At 40.7% G+C, this 18,902-nt stretch overlaps 2 protein-coding genes across 3 annotated transcripts; both read left to right on the forward strand.

Moving 5' to 3' along the window:
- Positions 1 to 1,106: 1,106 nt before the first annotated feature.
- Positions 1,107 to 7,455, forward strand: LOC310952971 (tetratricopeptide repeat protein 39B-like). Its single transcript, XM_083921852.1, has 18 exons — positions 1,107 to 1,227; positions 2,122 to 2,153; positions 2,494 to 2,598; positions 2,748 to 2,879; positions 3,050 to 3,126; positions 3,524 to 3,653; positions 3,738 to 3,843; positions 3,950 to 4,015; positions 4,119 to 4,227; positions 4,332 to 4,399; positions 4,490 to 4,549; positions 4,634 to 4,795; positions 4,885 to 4,976; positions 5,055 to 5,175; positions 5,651 to 5,762; positions 5,866 to 5,983; positions 6,292 to 6,408; positions 7,120 to 7,455. The coding sequence occupies exons 1-18, from the start codon at positions 1,195 to 1,197 to the stop codon at positions 7,232 to 7,234; spliced, it is 1,755 nt and encodes a 584-aa protein (XP_083777978.1). The 5' UTR covers positions 1,107 to 1,194; the 3' UTR covers positions 7,235 to 7,455.
- Positions 7,456 to 11,034: 3,579 nt separating this feature from the next.
- Positions 11,035 to 18,503, forward strand: dnajb14 (DnaJ heat shock protein family (Hsp40) member B14). 2 transcript variants are annotated; one of them, XM_083935726.1, is made up of 9 exons: positions 11,057 to 11,198; positions 13,878 to 14,052; positions 14,976 to 15,121; positions 15,323 to 15,523; positions 15,798 to 15,883; positions 16,038 to 16,147; positions 17,336 to 17,508; positions 17,619 to 17,763; positions 17,909 to 18,503. In XM_083935726.1, exons 1-8 carry the CDS (start codon positions 11,066 to 11,068, stop codon positions 17,741 to 17,743), a joined length of 1,149 nt encoding a protein of 382 aa, XP_083791852.1. In that variant the 5' UTR covers positions 11,057 to 11,065; the 3' UTR covers positions 17,744 to 17,763; positions 17,909 to 18,503. The 2 variants fall into 2 exon arrangements, with proteins under 2 accessions (XP_083791853.1, XP_083791852.1); XM_083935727.1 differs by having other exon boundaries at positions 11,035 to 11,198; positions 17,619 to 18,503.
- Positions 18,504 to 18,902: the final 399 nt, after the last annotated feature.

Genomic DNA, 18,902 nt, shown 5'->3' on the forward strand with positions numbered 1-18,902 from the left:
ACATAAAAAGAAGCCTGAGAGAGCAGTGTGTAGTGCTGCACCGGAAAACCAAACCACCAGAAATAAATAGTTATGCAGGGACATCACATGCATGCAGATAGCCAGACATGGAAACCAAATCTACGTAAGACATCCCTTGTGTTTTCAGAATGGCATCACAGTATTGAGTGGACACGGAGCAGCTCAAGGAATTTGTCCCTGAGGACATATGGTAATTTGTGATGGCAACGCCTTTCCCTTGTTTCGTGTAAAGAAACTACATTAATTCAGGTCTCGTACGGTTTTGAGGAACTTGTACAGTACTTGACTTTTTTTTTTTCATTTTATGCTGCTTTTTTTCTTCACTTCAGAGGGAAATATTTTACTCCAGTACGTTTACCAGATACAGCTAAAAAGGGACAGTTACAGTTCAGCATACATGTAGCCGACAAGCATCCATTATTTCACACAAAAAAACGTCAAAAAGATGAATTCAAATGTGTTCAGCACTACTTCTTTTTTTATCAGTTTCCTACCCCATGATTAATTAATCTTATGGTCCCCCCCAAGATGTATCATATGGCCCTTTGGAGGGGGCCCGACCCTTAGGTTGGAAATCAGTGGGCTAAAATACCAAAGAATATAAAACAGCCATGATCTCAACTGACTACATAGATAAAAATGCTATATACTCATTGATTCATCAGTAGGTATATTAACTATGTTATGTTTAAGAAGTAATTTTGCTTTTGATACTTTAAGTTTATTACATTTTGCTGATATATATTTTATTTTACTTGTACTTGTAGTATATTCACATTGCTGAATGAATGTTGGTGATGTTTGGTGGCTACTACTAGTTTCTTCCCCACTGGTCCATCAGGAATACCCACTTTACACTTTGTCCTATGTACGTCACGTATCATCACCTTTTTTATTTTTATTTTTTTTAATTTTTTTTTTGTTAGCTGTGTGCTCTTAGTCTTGATTCATATTAATTGGTTTCACATGGTCATTTAAGCGACAGCTGTGGGTTGGACTTGCGAAATTGTCTAAGCCACTCCTGACTCCCGACCTTATAAATACCGAGAGAGTCCAAAGCATCATTTTGTGCGAAGTGAAGGTATGAAAAGAGCAGAAAAGACACCACCCATCTTAAAGTAGAGACGTTTAGTGCAACTTCCTGATTTCTGACTCAAATAACAGCATCAAAAAATGGAGACGAAAAATGTCAGTTCGCTGCATCAGGTAGGTAACGTTTTTTTTTTTTTACTCCAACTCTTCTACATGTGTTTGATAGATAGAGCTCGAGTTCTCTAACAAAAATCTTCCCCGGCTATTTTTAAAAGCTTTTTCGGTCTCTTCGTTTTAATTGAATCATTAATCATGTGTTAGTTAGAGGGGGAGCGAATTTAAGGGGGTAAACGTTGCTATTCCCTTAATGCAGGGAAACAAATCAACTGTGTGAAGGGAATTGAGGCGATTGAGTAAGTCGCGTCAGGTGTGTTCTTGCTTGGTTGGAATGGAAACCTGCAGCCCTAGCGGCCCTTTCCTGGATCAGTTTGACGACCCTGCCCTAATGCATCATGTTCAGAGGTCTGAAGGATGGGAGATCACATTTGACTCTCCTTGGGGCGGCAGTAGCTCAGTCCATAGGTGACCTAAATTGGCTGGGAACCGTAGGCTCACTGGTTCAAGTCCTGGTGCGGACCATGCATGGAGCGTGGACTGGTGGCTGGAGAGGTGCCAGTTCATCTCCAGGGCACTGCCGAGGTGCTGTTGAGCAAGGCACCGGACCCCCAACTGCTCGGGGCGCTGGTCACTGGCAGCCCCCTCGCTCTAACATCTCTCCTTAATTGCATGTATATAGGTCCTGTTTGTGCATGTGTGTATTTCGGGTGTGTGTGTAACATGATTAATAATAAGAGTGAAAAAATTCAATTTCCCCGTTGCGGGATAAATAAAGTCATTCTTCTTTTCTTGAAATTAATAAAGTAACTTAACGCACGTGGCTATGCCGGTTAAAATATTCTCTCGCCTCACCGTTTTAAATATTGCAACCATAGTTTAACTTCCAAAACTGTCTTAAAATGAGGTTTTTCTTTGTTAACCTTTTTTTTTGTTTGTTTGTTTTGTTTTTAGATGGACCTAAACCAAATCAGTGAGGAATCAGTGTAAGTAGAATTATGCTTTATTTGAATGGTTTTACAGGAATTTGTGCATGTGTTCTGTGTTTTACATTTAGCTGTGTGGCTACATAGCCTAAAATAAGGAATCAGACAATGCTAGATATAATCTTTAGCCTTGAATCTGGGTTTTCATGTTATCTACTCGTTGTAATTCACCACACACACACTAGAGGTCAGTAGTAACATCTTACTGATATTTTACTACCTATTCATTCTGAAAATTGTGCATGCATATACTTTAAACCCCCTGTTTATCACACTTGCTAACGTGTGGTTATTAACCCATTTGTGGTTTAACCATTTAGTGATCTGTGCTTTCATTCAGATTACCTGAAATCAGTTTGGAGCCTGCACTGAAGGAGTGCTCCACCGCCCTTGAGCTTTTTCTGAACAACAGGTTTTCTGATGCTTTGGCTCTCTTAAAACCCTGGTAAGCCAACAACACTAACAATCTCCAGCTGACTCTAAATCTTGGTGTATAGCTGTTTTATGCTCTTTTTTAATTTTTTTATTTTTTGGTTATAGGCATTTGGCACTTTGTTTAAAAAGGAAAAAAAAAATTAAATTTGTCCCCTTCAGGAAGAGTCAGAGCATGTACCACGCAATGGGCTACAGCAGCATCTTGGTAATGCAGGCAGGCATGACATTTGAACCAAAGGACATGGATGCTGCCATGGAGTCACTGAGGGAATCCCTGCAGACATGTCAAAGGTATGGCTAAACGGTCGCATAAGTTCAGGCTATAAGTAACCACTTCAAAGTGGGAACAACATGTGGCATATAACATTCCTGACATTCATTGATCATAAGAGTTAAGACGCTGTCCTGCTGAAAATATCTTTTTATTAAACTGTCACCATATACTGTGTTTATTAAATTAGATTTCGGAAGAAAACTTCAATAGTGGAGACGTTAACCAGCCTGTGGTTAAGACAACCAACTGACAACCTGACAGAAGGTAAGTGATGAGCTCTCAGACTCTGAATCTATGACAATGAGGGGGGTACGAGCCAAGTTAAGTGATTCATTAGAAATAATGAAAACGTATACAGAAGGTGGGGGTTGGGGGATGTGGAGTTTGTGAAATGCCAAAACTTGGAGGATGTGAGTGACAATAGAAACTAGTTAACTTTGCATTAGGGTAATTGTCCCTCCCTGACCTGAGGCCTCTGCACACAGAAGGTGAGGAGTCACTGATTACAGTTTAGGGTCACAGTGACTGAGATTTGGTTCAGCCTTTTAATATCAAATTTCAATGCACATTGTGTTTAACTAATGTTTGCCACTCTGAAATGTTTTTTTTTTTTTTTTCATTTTATCTTAACCAGCATGTGACATTTCATTCTTGTTAACAGAGGAGATGCATGCTGAGCTGTGCTATGCTGAAGTTCTGCTGCAGAAAGCAGCGCTCACATTTCTGGATGAGAGTATAATTGGCTTCATCAAAGGAGGGATGAAAATCCGAAACAGTTATCAGATTTACAAGTAAGAAGGTTGAAGACTGAGAAATGGGGGGAGGAATCATTGTATTTAAGTATATATTTCAATGATGTTTTCTCCCCCAACTAGGACTTGCCAGGACATGGTCGATGTTGCAAAAGAAATGGGACAACAGCATAGCACGCACATTCACTTTAAGGGTGGTGTCAACATGGGCATTGGATCATTTAATCTGGTGAGAATTATAAAAACAGACGTGCGCGTGCGATGTCTAAATGAACAATGTAAGTTTTCTTAATTACGTAAGCCTAACCAACTTCTTAACATACTTTTGTTCTCAGATGCTGTCTCTGCTCCCATCCAGAGTCCTCAGACTGATGGAGTTTTTGGGCTTCTCAGGAGACCGGGTAGGTCACACCCCCCCAATAAAACTTAAGCTGTACTAATGGTGTTTCCATAGTAAAAGTTTTTATGTCAAATCTAAAGAATCAGTTGCTAATTATCTTATAGGAAGTAGGTCTGTCAGAGTTGAGAGAGGGAGCAGCCAGCAACAGCCTGCGCTCGATCCTCAGCACCCTCACTCTGCTGATGTTTCACCTCTACATTACAGTGATTCTGGGTAAATTTCTTCAAGGAATTTAAATCCGTAGATGAACAGCATTTCCTCATTATCTTAAGACTTGCGGTCAGACTATTCTTATTCTGCTCATGTTCTTCCCTTAGGTATGGGTGAAGGAAACCTTGTTGAGGCTGAAGCTCTACTGGAACCCTACATTGAAAAGTTCCCTAATGTGAGCGGTAATTTTTTTGTTTGTTTTTGTGCTTATTCTTACTCCTGTTAGATGTTACTATCGGCATTAATTTGTTTGTCTTGTCCCCAGGGAGCTCTCATTCTTTTCTACATTGCAAGAATTGCTTTACTCAAAGGAAAATTCAGATTTGTGAGTACTGATAATAACTGGCCTAACAGGATGTGTCTACAGCTCAGTTTCTCTGAAAGCTAATGAGTCTGGGTGTCTCTGCAGGCCCAGGAGAAGTTCCTGGAATGCATCGCAGCGCAGCAGGAGTGGCGCCAGATTCACCACCTGTGTTCCTGGGAGCTGATGTGGGCCTACTCCTTTGAACAAAACTGGAGCGAGGCGTATCGATACGCTGACGTGCTCTGCAAAGAAAGCAAGTGGTCCCAGGTAACAAATTTAAATCTTTTTCTGGCTGTTGCAAAGCTGCTCATGTATTATTGTTTAAGCCTCCTCATGACATGGCTCTTCTCTTGCAGGCAATCTATACGTTCCAGAAAGCCGCCATCCTGAGCATGATGCCAGAGGAAGAAGTGACTAAACTGGGAGAAAATGTGGTGGAGTTATTCAGGTGTGTTAGGTTAACCATTATTTTCACAACAACAAAAAAATCATCATACAGTAACTATGAAACTTGGTCTGTTTGTAGGCAGGTGGATGGTCTCAGACTGAGGATTGCTGGGAAGTCGATTCCAACAGAGAAGTTTGCCGCAAACAAAGCACAGCGATACTCTTCTTCCAACCCTGTGAAACTAGTCGTGCCTGCTTTGGTGAGGATTTGTTTGTACTCCTATTTTGACCCTGGTCTCCAAACTATGTTTTGTCACAAATAAAACACAAGAGGTGACACGGGAGATGATGTAGTGTCATGCATGACAGGATTTTTGGACGGATCAGAAATAAAGACTCAAAGTTGTTGGAGGCGGATTTGCAGCAATACTGTGAAACAAAAGGGTTAGAAAATTTAGTTTTGCAAATGCAACACAAACAGTAAAATTCCTATTGTTACAGGCAACACCTTGTCTTGCACTCATTGGCTTTTGGACTCCCCTACAGGTCCTGATATTTAGCCTTCCAGATTTGCTCCTGATCTGGGGCTTTTGTCGGGGAGCTCCAAAAGCTGTTGGCAAATCAGGGCTAAAGTTGTGCAGTGTGAATTGAGTGTACATGAAATCACATAAGGGTTATGTCATGTAGTCTTAACAGTAGGATTGTACTTTTACAATAACTATCTTTTTCCTACAGGAAATGATGTATGTATGGAATGGTTTCACGGTAGTTGGCAAAAGACCTGAGTTGACGAAAAGCATCTTGACCACCTTGGAGGAAGCAGAGGAGCAGCTCAAAGATGAACCAAGTGAGAGGAGCAGCAGAACTTTAAAACACCAATATGTTTGGTCTGGGTTCTATTATCTATTTTGGCACCAATGTGAAACTAACAGCATTTATCTCACGTGTAGACCCATCTGAGTATCACCTGGATGACCAGTGCGTGGTCCAGCTGCTGAAGGGCTTGTGTCTAAGACAGCTGGGGCATCTGGTCCAGGCTGAGCTCTGCTTCAATCATGTCATTTCCAGGTGAGGCCATGTGAATGCCATTGTAAGACACATTCTCAGGAAACCCTGGTTGCAAAGAGTCTTAACCATGGTTAAAAAATTTGAAATTTCACTTTGTTGAAGGAGTTTTTAATAATGGTGCATCCTCCCATTGTCCTTTTTTATATTGTAATACATTTAGTCGTGTATATATATGATGCATAACATATGTAGATACTACTGTGTGGTAAGTTTCACGGTTTCTGCACAACCTAAATTTACTGTCATAGTCTTTTGAGCACTGGTGAATAGACCCACTGAAGTGACTTTGATTTCCTATTTTGTTGCAGTGAAAAAGATATTAAGCACAACAACTACTTGGTGCCATTTACCATGTATGAGCTGGGCCTGTTGCACAATCAGAGAGGTGACAATGACAAAGCCATCACTGTGATTGAAAATGTCAAGTAAGTGTTTTTAGCCCATCCACAGACCTCGGTTACATAGAGTTCCACATTTGTGAATTGCTTCTGAATGTATAGGCAAATTTTATAAAATATTTATCATATTTGCTCAAACTCACTATATCCTGATGGCACTACAATATTAATTTGTGAAAAAAATGTTTCTCTGCCTCCATCTGGTGCTATTAATGAAATCTGCAAAATTGAATTGCGCCCAGAGGAAAAAAACAAACCAATCAGCTTCAAGGACTCAAATGCAGTGTCCATCACTGCTCATGAACTGTGATCAAACTGTCAAACTAGGCAGCACCGATCAAATGTAAATCAAGATTCAGTTACTGCTTTGACTCTTTATCACCACAGATGTTTGCAGAGATATACTGTATCTTAGTTTTCTGTTTATGTAAAAATGATCCAGCTGGTGCTTGGTTTTGACTGTTTTCAACATGGCAGTTGGGTCACCAACTTTGTCATTAGGGGACTGGCACTGTGGTAGAGACTCCTCCGCTCTGATTGGTGGTTTTCCATCGGGTGCTGGAATCTTGCCTATGGCATTTAAGAAATCTGTCTCATGTACTACTGTCAGGATATACTTGGACAAAATATGAGTCCTTTTTTCTTATCTACTGAACTTTATTTAACACAGCTGCCCAACAAAGTGAAACTCAATATGGCCATGTTGCACAAAGAGCTGATATGTGATCTTATTTGTAGGATGAACTACAAGGACTATCACATGGAGTCGAGGCTACACTTCCGCATCCACGCAGCACTCAACACCATGGGCTCTTTTTCAGCTAAACTCCCCCCTTCACGCACACCAGCTTAAGAGACTCCAAATCCAGGATGTACAACAAAAAACAGACGAGCAAACCTGACATGGTCTGTCAGCTTTCTCTGCTGCCTTCAACTTTTAACCTAGAGCAAGAACTGAAGTAGATGCTGCTGGCAGCTTAGTCTGAATGGCTTGAAGATTACTTTATTTCCATTGCATTACATCTTGTCAAACGGGGCAGTGTAAACCTTAAACAATGAAAAATGTTGCAAATGCATGGGTCAAGAAGGAAGAACGCTCGGCTTTCATTGGATTTAACACTTTCTCTTTGCAGTCTCCAAAAAACGTAATGTCCAGTATTAGACTATTTTAACTGTCTTACTTGTTTTTATGATATATTATCAATATTTTAAGGATGTTTCCATAACTTGTATGCTCTGGTTCAGTCATTCTACAGCCAACAAATGTTCTTGAAAAAAACTTTTTTCCTTGTGCAGGATGAATCATCTGCTCTGATAAATAAATAAATAAATAATATCAACCCGAACAAAGTCTATGAATCAAATGATACCCTATATTTAATTGTGGCACAATTGCTGAGAACTATCCCTTAATGTTTTTATGGAAACTGTGTACGGTAAATTGGACTGGCTATCTTATTTCCCTTAGCACCCTGGGAAATTGTATCATGCTGATTATAAGTTGATGCTTTGACTACCACTGTTAACCCAGACAGATCTGCTTATCTGTATTTTAAGTGAAGGTAGACCTCTTTGGTGATTGTAGTGGGTTTTTTTTTTTTTTTTTTTTTAACTTCTGGATGACCAAAAGCTCTAGATTTTACTGAGCAACAGTAGATGATAACCTAATTAATACTTTTTGGACCAGCCCCCTGCAGCCTAGTCAGCCACTAACAAGTTGTCTTTCTTTCTTTGACTTCTTGTTAACAACAATATGCTACACAGCAACCACAAAAATAGAATTTTAAAGTATTAAGACAGTAATGACAGACAAATGCTTACGGGGAAAGTGGTTTTCCCTACATTTGACACCTATAAGTCAGTGTGATCTAGACCTGGGATCTGTTTCACAAAGCGGGTTCAACAAACTGAGTCTTACCCTGAACTGAGTTGATCTACTCTGAGATATGAAACTGAGTTTTCGGTTCCAGAACGGCTAATTTGCGTCAGGCGCGTACACCACGAGTATAAAGAGAGCATCAATGGAGCCCTGATTCAACAAGTCACCATGGCAACGGGGAAGAGGGCTACGCTACCACTGGAATTGGATATATTAATGCACTCATACGGTGAGTTTCAGCACGTTTTTCAACGAAGGTGTAACAATGCTGCAGCAGCAAAAGAGGGAGACTGCTTAGGAGAAAATTGCTGCTCGGGTCAATGTGTAAGTTTAAATGTAGTCCTTTGCAATCACAATATCACAGGAGAAACTGCTTGAGTGGCAGCCTATTTATTCATTTCATTTAGGTTCAGTCCTGTGGGGGAGAAGTGCACTTGGCAGCAGCTTAAGGTGAAACATAAAAACTTTGTTCAAACAGGTTAGACCTCAGCACAATCTCCCCAACATTTTTCACACACACGTCTTCTCATCTATCATGTTCTGTTAATTAATTAAGCCTATTTAAACTAACACAGACTTCTACTCAGCCAACAGAAAGAAAGCAGATGCCTGTAAAACGGGTGGTGGCCCAGACCTAGAAATTGAAATACTTGAGCACAAGTTAGAGGTAGGTGCATGGTCACAGGTGTATGATGTTAATTATGTCAACTATTAGACATTAACTAAACTAGCACTTGTAGTTGCAGGAAATAAAGACCAAATGAAATGTGTATTGTGCCTTTATTTGACTGCTGTGGTGGTGGTGATGGTGGCGACTCAATCACTAAAGTGCTGATGGCATATGGTGTCTCTGACTGCGCTGCCATCCAGTATAGCTGACGGTTGGATGGGGTCGTCATCAGGGTCTTCAATTTGTGGGGCAGGGTGTTGCTCTCCTCTAATAGTGGCAATATTATGAAGAACAACACATGCCACAATAATATCACAGGCCCTCTCAGGGCTCACCCTGAGGTGACGTAGGCACTGGAAACGAGCTTTCAGCAGGCCAATGGTCATCTCAACCTGGGCCCTCGTCCTGCAGTGAGCCCGGTTGAAGTTCTGTTGGGGGCCTGGTTCAGGGTCAGGGTAAGGGGTCAGCAGCCTTGGTTGGCATGGGTAACCCATGTCACCCAGCAGATGGCCATCAAACTCTCCTGTGATGTAAAGTGGATACATTAGAGATTATTAAAAGGAGGGAGACAAGTTAATTATACAGTACTGTTCAAATCTTTCCGCTGCTTACCACGTTGCAGTCTTTTACTCAGGTTAGACTCCTGATAAATCCTTGAGTCATGAACAGACCCAGGCCACTTGGCCTCCACATTGGAAATGATGTGTGCAGCATCACATACGATCTTGACAATGCAGAGAATGACAGATGATGAGCTATGATGCAGTCTTTAACATTTTGAAACTGTAGTCAATTCACATGTACCTGCACATTTAGGCTGTGACTGGACTTCCTATTCACATAATCTGCTTCTTTATGGGATGGAGCCGTGATGGGGACGTGTGTGCAATCTATGCAGCCAATGACACTGGGAAATCCTGAAAGAAGTTAAAATTGAACTGAATCGAGAAACTGAGGTTGCAGCACAATGGCATTGACAGAATATTATTCAATACTACTTTAAAGTATCTCTACATCATTCACCTGCAATCTTGTGGAACTCCTCTTTGATGGCGCTGACAGGTTTGTGTCCAGGGAAAATGATAAAGGTGGGTAGTAGCCGTTTCAGGGCGAGGCACACTTTTCTGACCGCTCTGCAGACAGTTGCCTTACTCAAGTGCTCTGCATCTCCGACGTTGTATAAAAAACTTCCATTTGCAAAAAAACGCAGGGCAACACACAATATCTGCTGGGATGTGAGAGCATGACTTCGTTTGGTAATGTTGGAAATGTAAGGACGTAATAGGTCGTGTATGTAAATGATGGACTGTGACGAGAAACGGTACCGCTCAACAAGATAACTGTCTGGAAATGCAAGAACATCTATGCGCGGTCTGATAATCATCTCCCGACGAATATTGAATTCCCTGTGAAGTAATGCTGCACCTTCATCCACGGGATCATCAACAAAGGGGCACGCCATGGTAGTGTAAATAGTCGCTACCTAATATAACTTCCAAAGTAGGCCTACTGACTGAGTTTTGCAATGATTCTCTCAGAAAACAGACGGAACTATAGCAGAACTATACTACGACAAAACTCGCCTGCTGACTGAATGAGTGAGGAAATCAAACACCGTGTGTGGCTGAAAGAGGGCGGAGACAGAGAGAAACTCGAGGTTTGCTGAGAAAAACGTGGTCCCGACCGGGTTAGTTTCATAGAGGGTGTTACCATGGTAACTGACTGAGGGGTCAAGTTACCTCTCTTTGTGAAACAGGCTAGAGTTACACCCCTTTGTGAAACGGAAAACTCAGAGTTCCCCTCATTTCAGGGTAAACAGACTCAGAGTTTCCACTAAACCTGCTTTGCGAAACGGACCCCTACTTCTTTGTCATCTGTCTGTAGGCTGTACAGTTTAGGAAATAAGTGCAAAACAAAAACAAAGAATGATGCAACGTCTAAATGCCACTTTCCATTCATAACAAAGACATTAACATGCTGTATACATATATAACAAGAGGAAGCAAGGTCCAAGATATTATAAAGTCCCAAAAACCTTCTCACACGGTATCACGGACTTTGCTGTCAGCGCTGGTTGACCACGTGGTCAGTGAGATGATCAGCTGACTCTGCCGGGGGGAGGAAGAGGGACGAAGATGGAAGGAAACAGAGACGAAGCAGAAAAATGTATAAATATAGCGACGAAATACCTCGAAGCCGGAGATAAGGAGAAAACGTTGAAGTTTCTTATCAAAGCAGAGAAGCTGTATCCGACTGACAAAGCCAAAGGTAGGGCTGTTTGTGATTGGCTATCGTTCACCTAGCGACGGACCAACTGCACCGGGAATCACCAAATGCTAGCTAGTATAGCTGACGTTGTTAACATCACTAACGGCTTACGCTCACAGCCAGGTCCCGTAACTGTCTAACAAATATGTGTGTGATTCGTTTACGTAGGTCAAGAATATACCGTGGCTTTAAGTCAGGAAAGTAAGCAACACACACCAGAGTTAGCGTTAGCTTAAATTGTGGGCCTGTTAGCTAGCCTTGCAAGCGCTTCCCTGTAGTGCATTTTTCAGTAAATGTGGGTAAAAAAGGGGAAGTTAAGTGAATAAGTATTAGCCTGCAGTTTTTGTCGCTGTCACTGAAGTATTGTAATGCTTCAGAATACCAACAACTATCACACTTTAGCTTGTTAAACGTCTATTTGCCATCATTCATTCATTGGTGAATGCTAGCTGTCACTCATTGTAACGTCTCCAAAACTAGCTGTCGTCTTACTTTCGCTTCAAGTAACAGACGTTGACCTACTTTATCAGTGCTGCGGTGTAAATGCCGTGGATTTATGGAGATTTCAACAACAGGCATATGGAGCCTCAAGAAAGGATGCAGCTGGTCAGACCACTGCCAATCCTTTAATTGAATAATTGACCCAGAGTATAATATGCTAATCCAGGACACAACTGTCTGTGAGATGACTGTAAAGTAGTAGGCCTAAGGATGGTACTGTACTTTGGGTTGTATTTCTAAAAAGCTCTTTAATTTACAGTATTGTGAGTCTACCCTGTGTCACAGGCAGTGGTGGCCTTAGCTATGTTTCACCCCTCTCAGTTGAAATAATATTGTGGAGGCTAAGCCTAAACTTAAAGCCCCTGAGGGGCTTGCATAGACTCCGGGTTAAAAAAAATGACACGCTCACCGTAGCACAGCTGTGCTGTATTGAATGAAAATATCAGAATCCAAGAGTCAAATCTGTTACAGAAAATGCTGTAAACATGGCATTGTTGCCTCAATATGTTAAGAAATGTAAGAGTGTTATGGGAAAGAGATTATGGTCGTGCAAGAGCCAGTAGTTGTGTGCTTATGTTCTATGTGGCCGTGTAATGATAATTAATGCATTATTAAACAATAAGGAATATTATAACAGTTAAAAGCAAATGAGAGAGAGATTATGAGGCTGCTTTGAGTTTATTTTTGCGTCACTGACCATTTCCTGACATGGATAGCAATCTTGAATGGAAGACTGCTGGAGGAACACTGTAAATAGTGAAAATGAGTAAATATAATAGGTTGGAGAAGGTTTAATGAGGCTCTGTGGACACTCCAAAATACAGGAGACACATTACAAGTTAGCTTTTTTTATTAATTGAAAGTCCTATCACTACCTGCAATGAAGGTACAGTAGGCCTATTTTCCATTAATACAATTGTCATTTCAGTTTGTTTAAGGGTCTTCCTTGAGACTGCAGTAATTTAGATGATACTAGTTTCTGTCAAAGGGATCTGGTCAAACAATTGTAGAGTAGTTGTTAGTTTGTAACGTTTTTTTTAATGATCATTGACAACTTAGTTATGGTCCACTAGCTACCTGCTGGTTGAGCATTGGCGGCTAGATTTTAATTATTTTGATTATGCAAGACAAAACTCTGTGGTCTGTGAACAAAATTCCCTGTACACTTGATCCCTATTGTTGCTTTTAAAGGTGTCAACCTGTGACTGGTGTAAAACAACCTTATGTTCACATTTAGTCACATTTAGATTGTTTTTGTTGGTGGTCGACGGGAAGGTAGACTTTCATTACCTTTTTTATTGTGTTAATTCATTTCATTTCATTTGCATTAGACAACTGTGATAATTTACCTGACCTGCCACCATGACACTGACCAGGTCACATCCAAAGTCAACTTGTCTTGCATTGCCCACGTTGCATCACATGCTGTTTATGCATGATTTGCTGGACGCATATTATAGTAGAAATTAAATGATTATCTAAATGATATCTAATGTGTCATGTGTACAGGAAGAATGACAGGCTTGCAAGTATTTTATTATTTAGCTTCAGATGTAGCAGTATATAAACGCTGGCCCACTTAAAATCATCATGCCATTTGTTCACTGCACCCCAATAGTCGCATGCAGCTGGTCCAAAGTGTTGAGTTTTTAGTACGACTCTTCCTTGTGGTTTGATCTACTATCTTCGCTCTGTGCATTTGTAAGCTTCTTCATTGGGTGACTAAAGCCAGTACTTCTTATTCTGTACCGAATGTGATTTGGTTGGCTGTTGTCCTGGCTCAAGTGAGGCCTTTATTCACTAAGCTTAAATTAAGAACTATTTAAAGGTCTGAGCATTGTTCCAACTAGACTTTGTAAAAGTGCACCTCACATCATGACACTGTCTCAGTCCTGTCTTTCTAACTTGGGCTACTTGAAAATCTTTCAGCTTGTAGTAAGTAATTGTAGCACTTTGTGCTTTTGTGTCTGACCAAAGCTATGCAGTTACCCTGATGATTGACCTCATTCATGTATAATCTACAATGACACTTTTTAACTTAAAGTTTATACATTGTTTTTTTAGGATAATACTACATATTATACATTTTTAAGAAAGTTGTTTAGGCTTTGTCACTTGCAAGATACTGAATGTCATAATTTGTCATTTAATTAATCTTTTACTTCATCCTCTCTTAAGCTTTGTTGAACGCATTAACGAAGAATGGGAGCTCAACGGGTAACGGTGCATATCGTAGGAAACCAGCAGAAAGCTCAGAAAGCCCTGGTGCCCAGTCGGAAGGGGGAAGCCAAGAGTCTGGAGGAGGCGACTCTTCTAAAGGCTTCACCAAAGACCAGGTTGAAGGAGTGCAAAGGTGAGAATTTTAGGATCCACTAGGTCTTTCCTCTCATGCTATATTTCTTTTCACGCTGATTGGTACTGTAATATGTCCCACTTTAGTTGCCTATTTTGGTTCTTTCCTACAATTGGCCCTGTGACAGCAGTACTGTTTCTATCATACTTGACTGGCCCCTTTCATCTGTGGCTGCAGGAGAACACTGTAGACTCTGCACTGTTGTGCACACACAGCTAATTGTCATGGGAACCTCTTCAGCTTGGTGCTTTGCCCATAAGGGTATAAAGTAAGAGACATTTAGCAGTGTGAACTAGATACCAGGTAACTACTACATGTTCCAATTATAGATCACGGAGATGAGACTACAGAGAGAGGTAGTCGGTCAGTTTAATTCATAGATAAACATGCTGCTCGTCATTAGTCCAAAGGGTTTTTATATGAAATCTTTTGGGAAAGCCTAAGTGGGTTAAAAATGGTATCATGTCTTTGAAGAAAAGGTAAGACCGGCTTTGCACTATGTTTACATTAAAAAATATCTCCCATGTGACCTCATTAGTAGTCTTACTCCAGTCATGATTCAGTGATTGGTTATTCTGGCTTACAGTGTGGGTTTAAGAGCCCGGACACACCAAATCAACACAAAAAAAACTAGCAGTAACGAAGGCTGAATGTTGCATTGCCTCACATAGCCGGTGTCTCAGAAAAAAAGTTGAACACATCGCAAATACAACAGCCAATGGGCAACTAGCATGTATGTCCTGTGCCTGTGTGAGAGGAGATAACTTTACACCCGCAGGCGCAGTAGTCTGGTGGCGGGGAAAGAGAATTTAACACTAAAGGTAAACTCAAGAAGAAAGAACATTTTCTCCCCTGCCTTTCTGTGGAGTGGTCAAAAATGATCCACGGTTTTGTGTTCAACTGCTTCACTCTCTGTCTTTCAGAATAAAGCGGTGTAAGGACTACTATGAAGTGCTGGGTGTCAGTAAAGAAGTCAACGAGGAAGAGCTAAAGAAAGCCTACAGGAAACTAGCGCTCAAGTTCCATCCAGACAAGAATCATGCACCAGGAGCAACAGAGGCCTTTAAAAGTAACTTCACTTAATTACCCTTCTGTACTGATGTATTTGAGGTAAAAATACTGTATGTAATGCAAATGTTGATTATCTTAACATTGTATTAGAGGATAAAAGAGACAAGAAAGCAGTATGCGAAAGGTTGAATACACAGTATTCACAGTATTGATAGTATTGACATAGTATTAACAATTGGAAACCCGTGTCCTCCTTCAGAGATTGGTAATGCATATGCAGTGCTGAGCAACCCAGACAAAAGAAGGCAGTATGACCTGACAGGAGGAGAGGAGCCGAGCAGCCCGGGTCACTCACATGGAGGAGGAGGAGGAGGAGGCTTTGACTTCCACAGGGGCTTCGAGGCTGACATCACTCCTGAGGATCTCTTCAACATGTTCTTTGGAGGAGGCTTCCCCTCTTGTAAGTGAACACACACGTTCATGATCTCCCACTTCTATTTGATTAGTGTTTTATCCAAATTTTATTTTATCCAAGTATTAAAGTGACAGATATAACCAGGGTGTTTGGTGAGTGTTTACTGCTGCACCCTTTTCTTTTCCCTGACCCTGATTTTCCATATGATGCGGAACAGCATGAACACATAGTCTTGAATACTAATCTCTGTGTAGGTGTACTTTGGGAAATCTCCCACATCCTTTGTACCTGACCTCACTCATAATATTTTTGTCTACAGCAAGTACACACACCTTCACCAACAGCAGATCGACCTATAGCCATCAGACGAACTCCCGACAAGAGAGAACAGAAGAAAGGGGAGATGTATGTACATAGGTTCAGACTTTATATTATAAAAACATTTAAAGCATTTTATTTGTACATTGATTTAATTTAATGTGCACCCTTTTGAAACATGCTTTCACAGTACATTATCTTATGATGTATGTTGTTGAAAGTGTGCTTTGTATTTCCTCAGGGTGGTTTCTCAATGTTCATCCAGCTGATGCCCATCGTGGTCCTGATTTTAGTGTCAATACTGAGCCAGTTGATGGTGTCCCCTCCACCCTACAGCCTCTATTCTAGACCGTACGTGAACACACACACACACACACACACACACACACACACACACACACATAAATAGATGTTTCATCCCTTCTTGCCTGCAATTTCTTTTATTCGATGTTGTTATTGTGAATGTATTTAACCAGTAAAAGCAGCATCAAAACAAAATTTTCAGACATTTCAATCAGGAGATAATTCATTCATATTGGCACGTGATGATGAAAGAGAAAAGGGTTTGGGGATTAGACCCCATCGTCATCATATCAATCATAATACATTTAATTTATATAGCGCTCTTCTGGACTCAGAGTCGCATATTAGGTTAGAGAAGCCGTGATTATTGTAGGATACCGCCGATGGAGTCCATACTGTGATTGTGATTCATGAAGAGGATGCTGAGATCTGAGTGGATGAGAAGAGGAGCAGGCTTCTGGTGCGCTCAGACCTGGGTGCTGGAGTTGATGAACTGGAGGTGAACAAATGATTTGCACTGAAACAACAGCCAACAGCAACAGAGAGGAAAAAAGCAAAGATGTGATTGGCTAATAAAGATTGTGGCTAAATCTGGATGGTTTAATTAAAAGAGTAAACACCCCTAATCAGCTGATGAAGGGGAGAAAGAGAGGAAAATTAGTGAGTTATATTAGATAGTCTTCCTGGTAGAACTTACACTTGGCTACGTGTAACAGTTACATGATTATACAAAATAAATAAGACTCAGATCATGGTATCCTAGATCACATGGGGGCAAAAAGCTCAGTCAAAGCATCTACAACCTGATGTGCCTTCTTCCAACTCCTATAATCGATTTTTGAAAAGACAAAGAGACCAGCTCCCCTAGAGCTAGATCAGTCTGCAGAAAATTCCAAGCCGCAGGCAGCATACCTAAAGGCCATTTTTCCCCATATCAAGTCGGACGTTGGGGACAGATAGCAAGTGTAGGTCTTACAGACATGTCACAGACTGGAGAGTGTAAATAAGGATTTGCCAGTGATTAAGTCTACGGGTGATAGAGGCTAACCAGCATACAGTGAGCTATTGTTTGTGATCCGAGGTAAATTATCACTACTTTTTGTAACATTCACTTCATATCTGTCGAAGTGGTTACAACATGTGATGTCATGATTTATTACCGGTCAACAAGGCTGTTTGACAACTAGAAAGGATCTACCTTTATACCTTTTAACATGTACATGATCTCTCCTCCAGGTCCACGGGTCAGACCGTAAAACGACAGACAGAAAACCTGCATGTCGACTACTATGTCTCCAGGGATTTCAAGTCGGAGTTTAAGGGCTCAGCGCTGCAGCAGATTGAGAAAAATGTGGAGGAGGACTATGTATCGAATGTCAGAAATAACTGTTGGAAGGAGAGACAGACAAGTGAGTAACCATGGCAATAATACACCCTCAAAACTAGCGTACTAATTTACAATCAATGTCTCTGCCTTGCACTTTGTTTCATCACCCATGTTTTTCTTTGTCTCATCCAGAAACGGACCTGCTGTATGCTGCTAAGGTGTACAGGGATGACCGAATGCGCAAGAAGGCAGAACTTATGACCATGGATAACTGCAGGGAGCTGGACAGACTAAATAACCTATTCAGAGGCGGATGAGTTGGACGCTTTTAGTTCATGTAAATGTATATGAATAGATGTGTATGTTCATGTTTTTTTAAGGAAGAGTCTTTACACTAGGAGCTAAATCTTAATGAAATAATTTATCTCTATTGTTGAAGTTTAAAAAAATGTCCCTTTCCTCATATCCCTCCGGCCCCTCAGCAAACGTCCTCAATCCATCCTGACCACTCCAGCCTTGTTGTATCTTAATGAACCAATCTACACATGCCGTAGAAAGCCTCCTAGACATTTTCTTTTCTTTCTGTTTTTTTACTCTGTGCTTGGTCTTCTGGAAACAAGACGGACAAGGACACTTGATTGTAAAGGCATGTGCTTCGAATAGTGAGAACCCAAATAAATCACTGTCTTAAGATCAACAAAGAGCTTTCGGCATCATCTGCTTGACCTAAAGATAAGAGACTTTGTAGGTTTGTTTGGAGTTGCTGTTCTCCGGCCAAATCCATTTTGTGAAGAACACGGGATCAAAGAAAAGAAAAGAAAATAACACAATGCTTCCTCTAGCTTCCTACTCACCTCCGAGTGTGGATGAAGATCAGTGGATCATGAAGAGATACCTTATAAATATGCTACTACAACATTTTATGTCATCGTCTTCATAATGTGAAGTTGGTTGGGACTGAAGATGGAAGGACATTGAAACTGTTATTCATGAATGGTTGTACATTTTCATTTTGAATGTTTGAAATTTATGCAGTTATTTAAGACACTATAGAAGGAACAAAGTTTTTCTTCAACGCTCGCCTAATCATTTAAATAAAGTAAAATTATTACCATAGACTTGATTCATGTGTCTCTGATTCAAATGCTAAAGGGTCAGTTGGCCAAAATTAAAAAAAAATATATATATATTCTCATATCAAGTGGTGTATATAGCCATGCAGATAGTGTTGGTTTTATTTGCCTGTGTGTTGAGACGGAGTTGAACCACAAGTACATTTGCACAAGTACTGTTCTCTTCTGCAATGCTGGCAATACGTGTGTTAGCTGGAAACCTTTACCCATGACTTCCCCTAATTTGCATTATTGATAAGAATACAAACTAGAGACCATCTTGTGAAAGGATCACACAAGCTTTGATGCCAAGTCGGGCTGTGAAATTATGAATTCTACTATGGTGAAGGCGTGTCCGGCCTTA

The sequence above is a fragment of the Echiichthys vipera genome (genome assembly GCF_963691815.1).
Source record: "Echiichthys vipera genome assembly, chromosome: 2".
In the NCBI taxonomy this organism is placed as follows: domain Eukaryota; kingdom Metazoa; phylum Chordata; class Actinopteri; order Perciformes; family Trachinidae; genus Echiichthys; species Echiichthys vipera.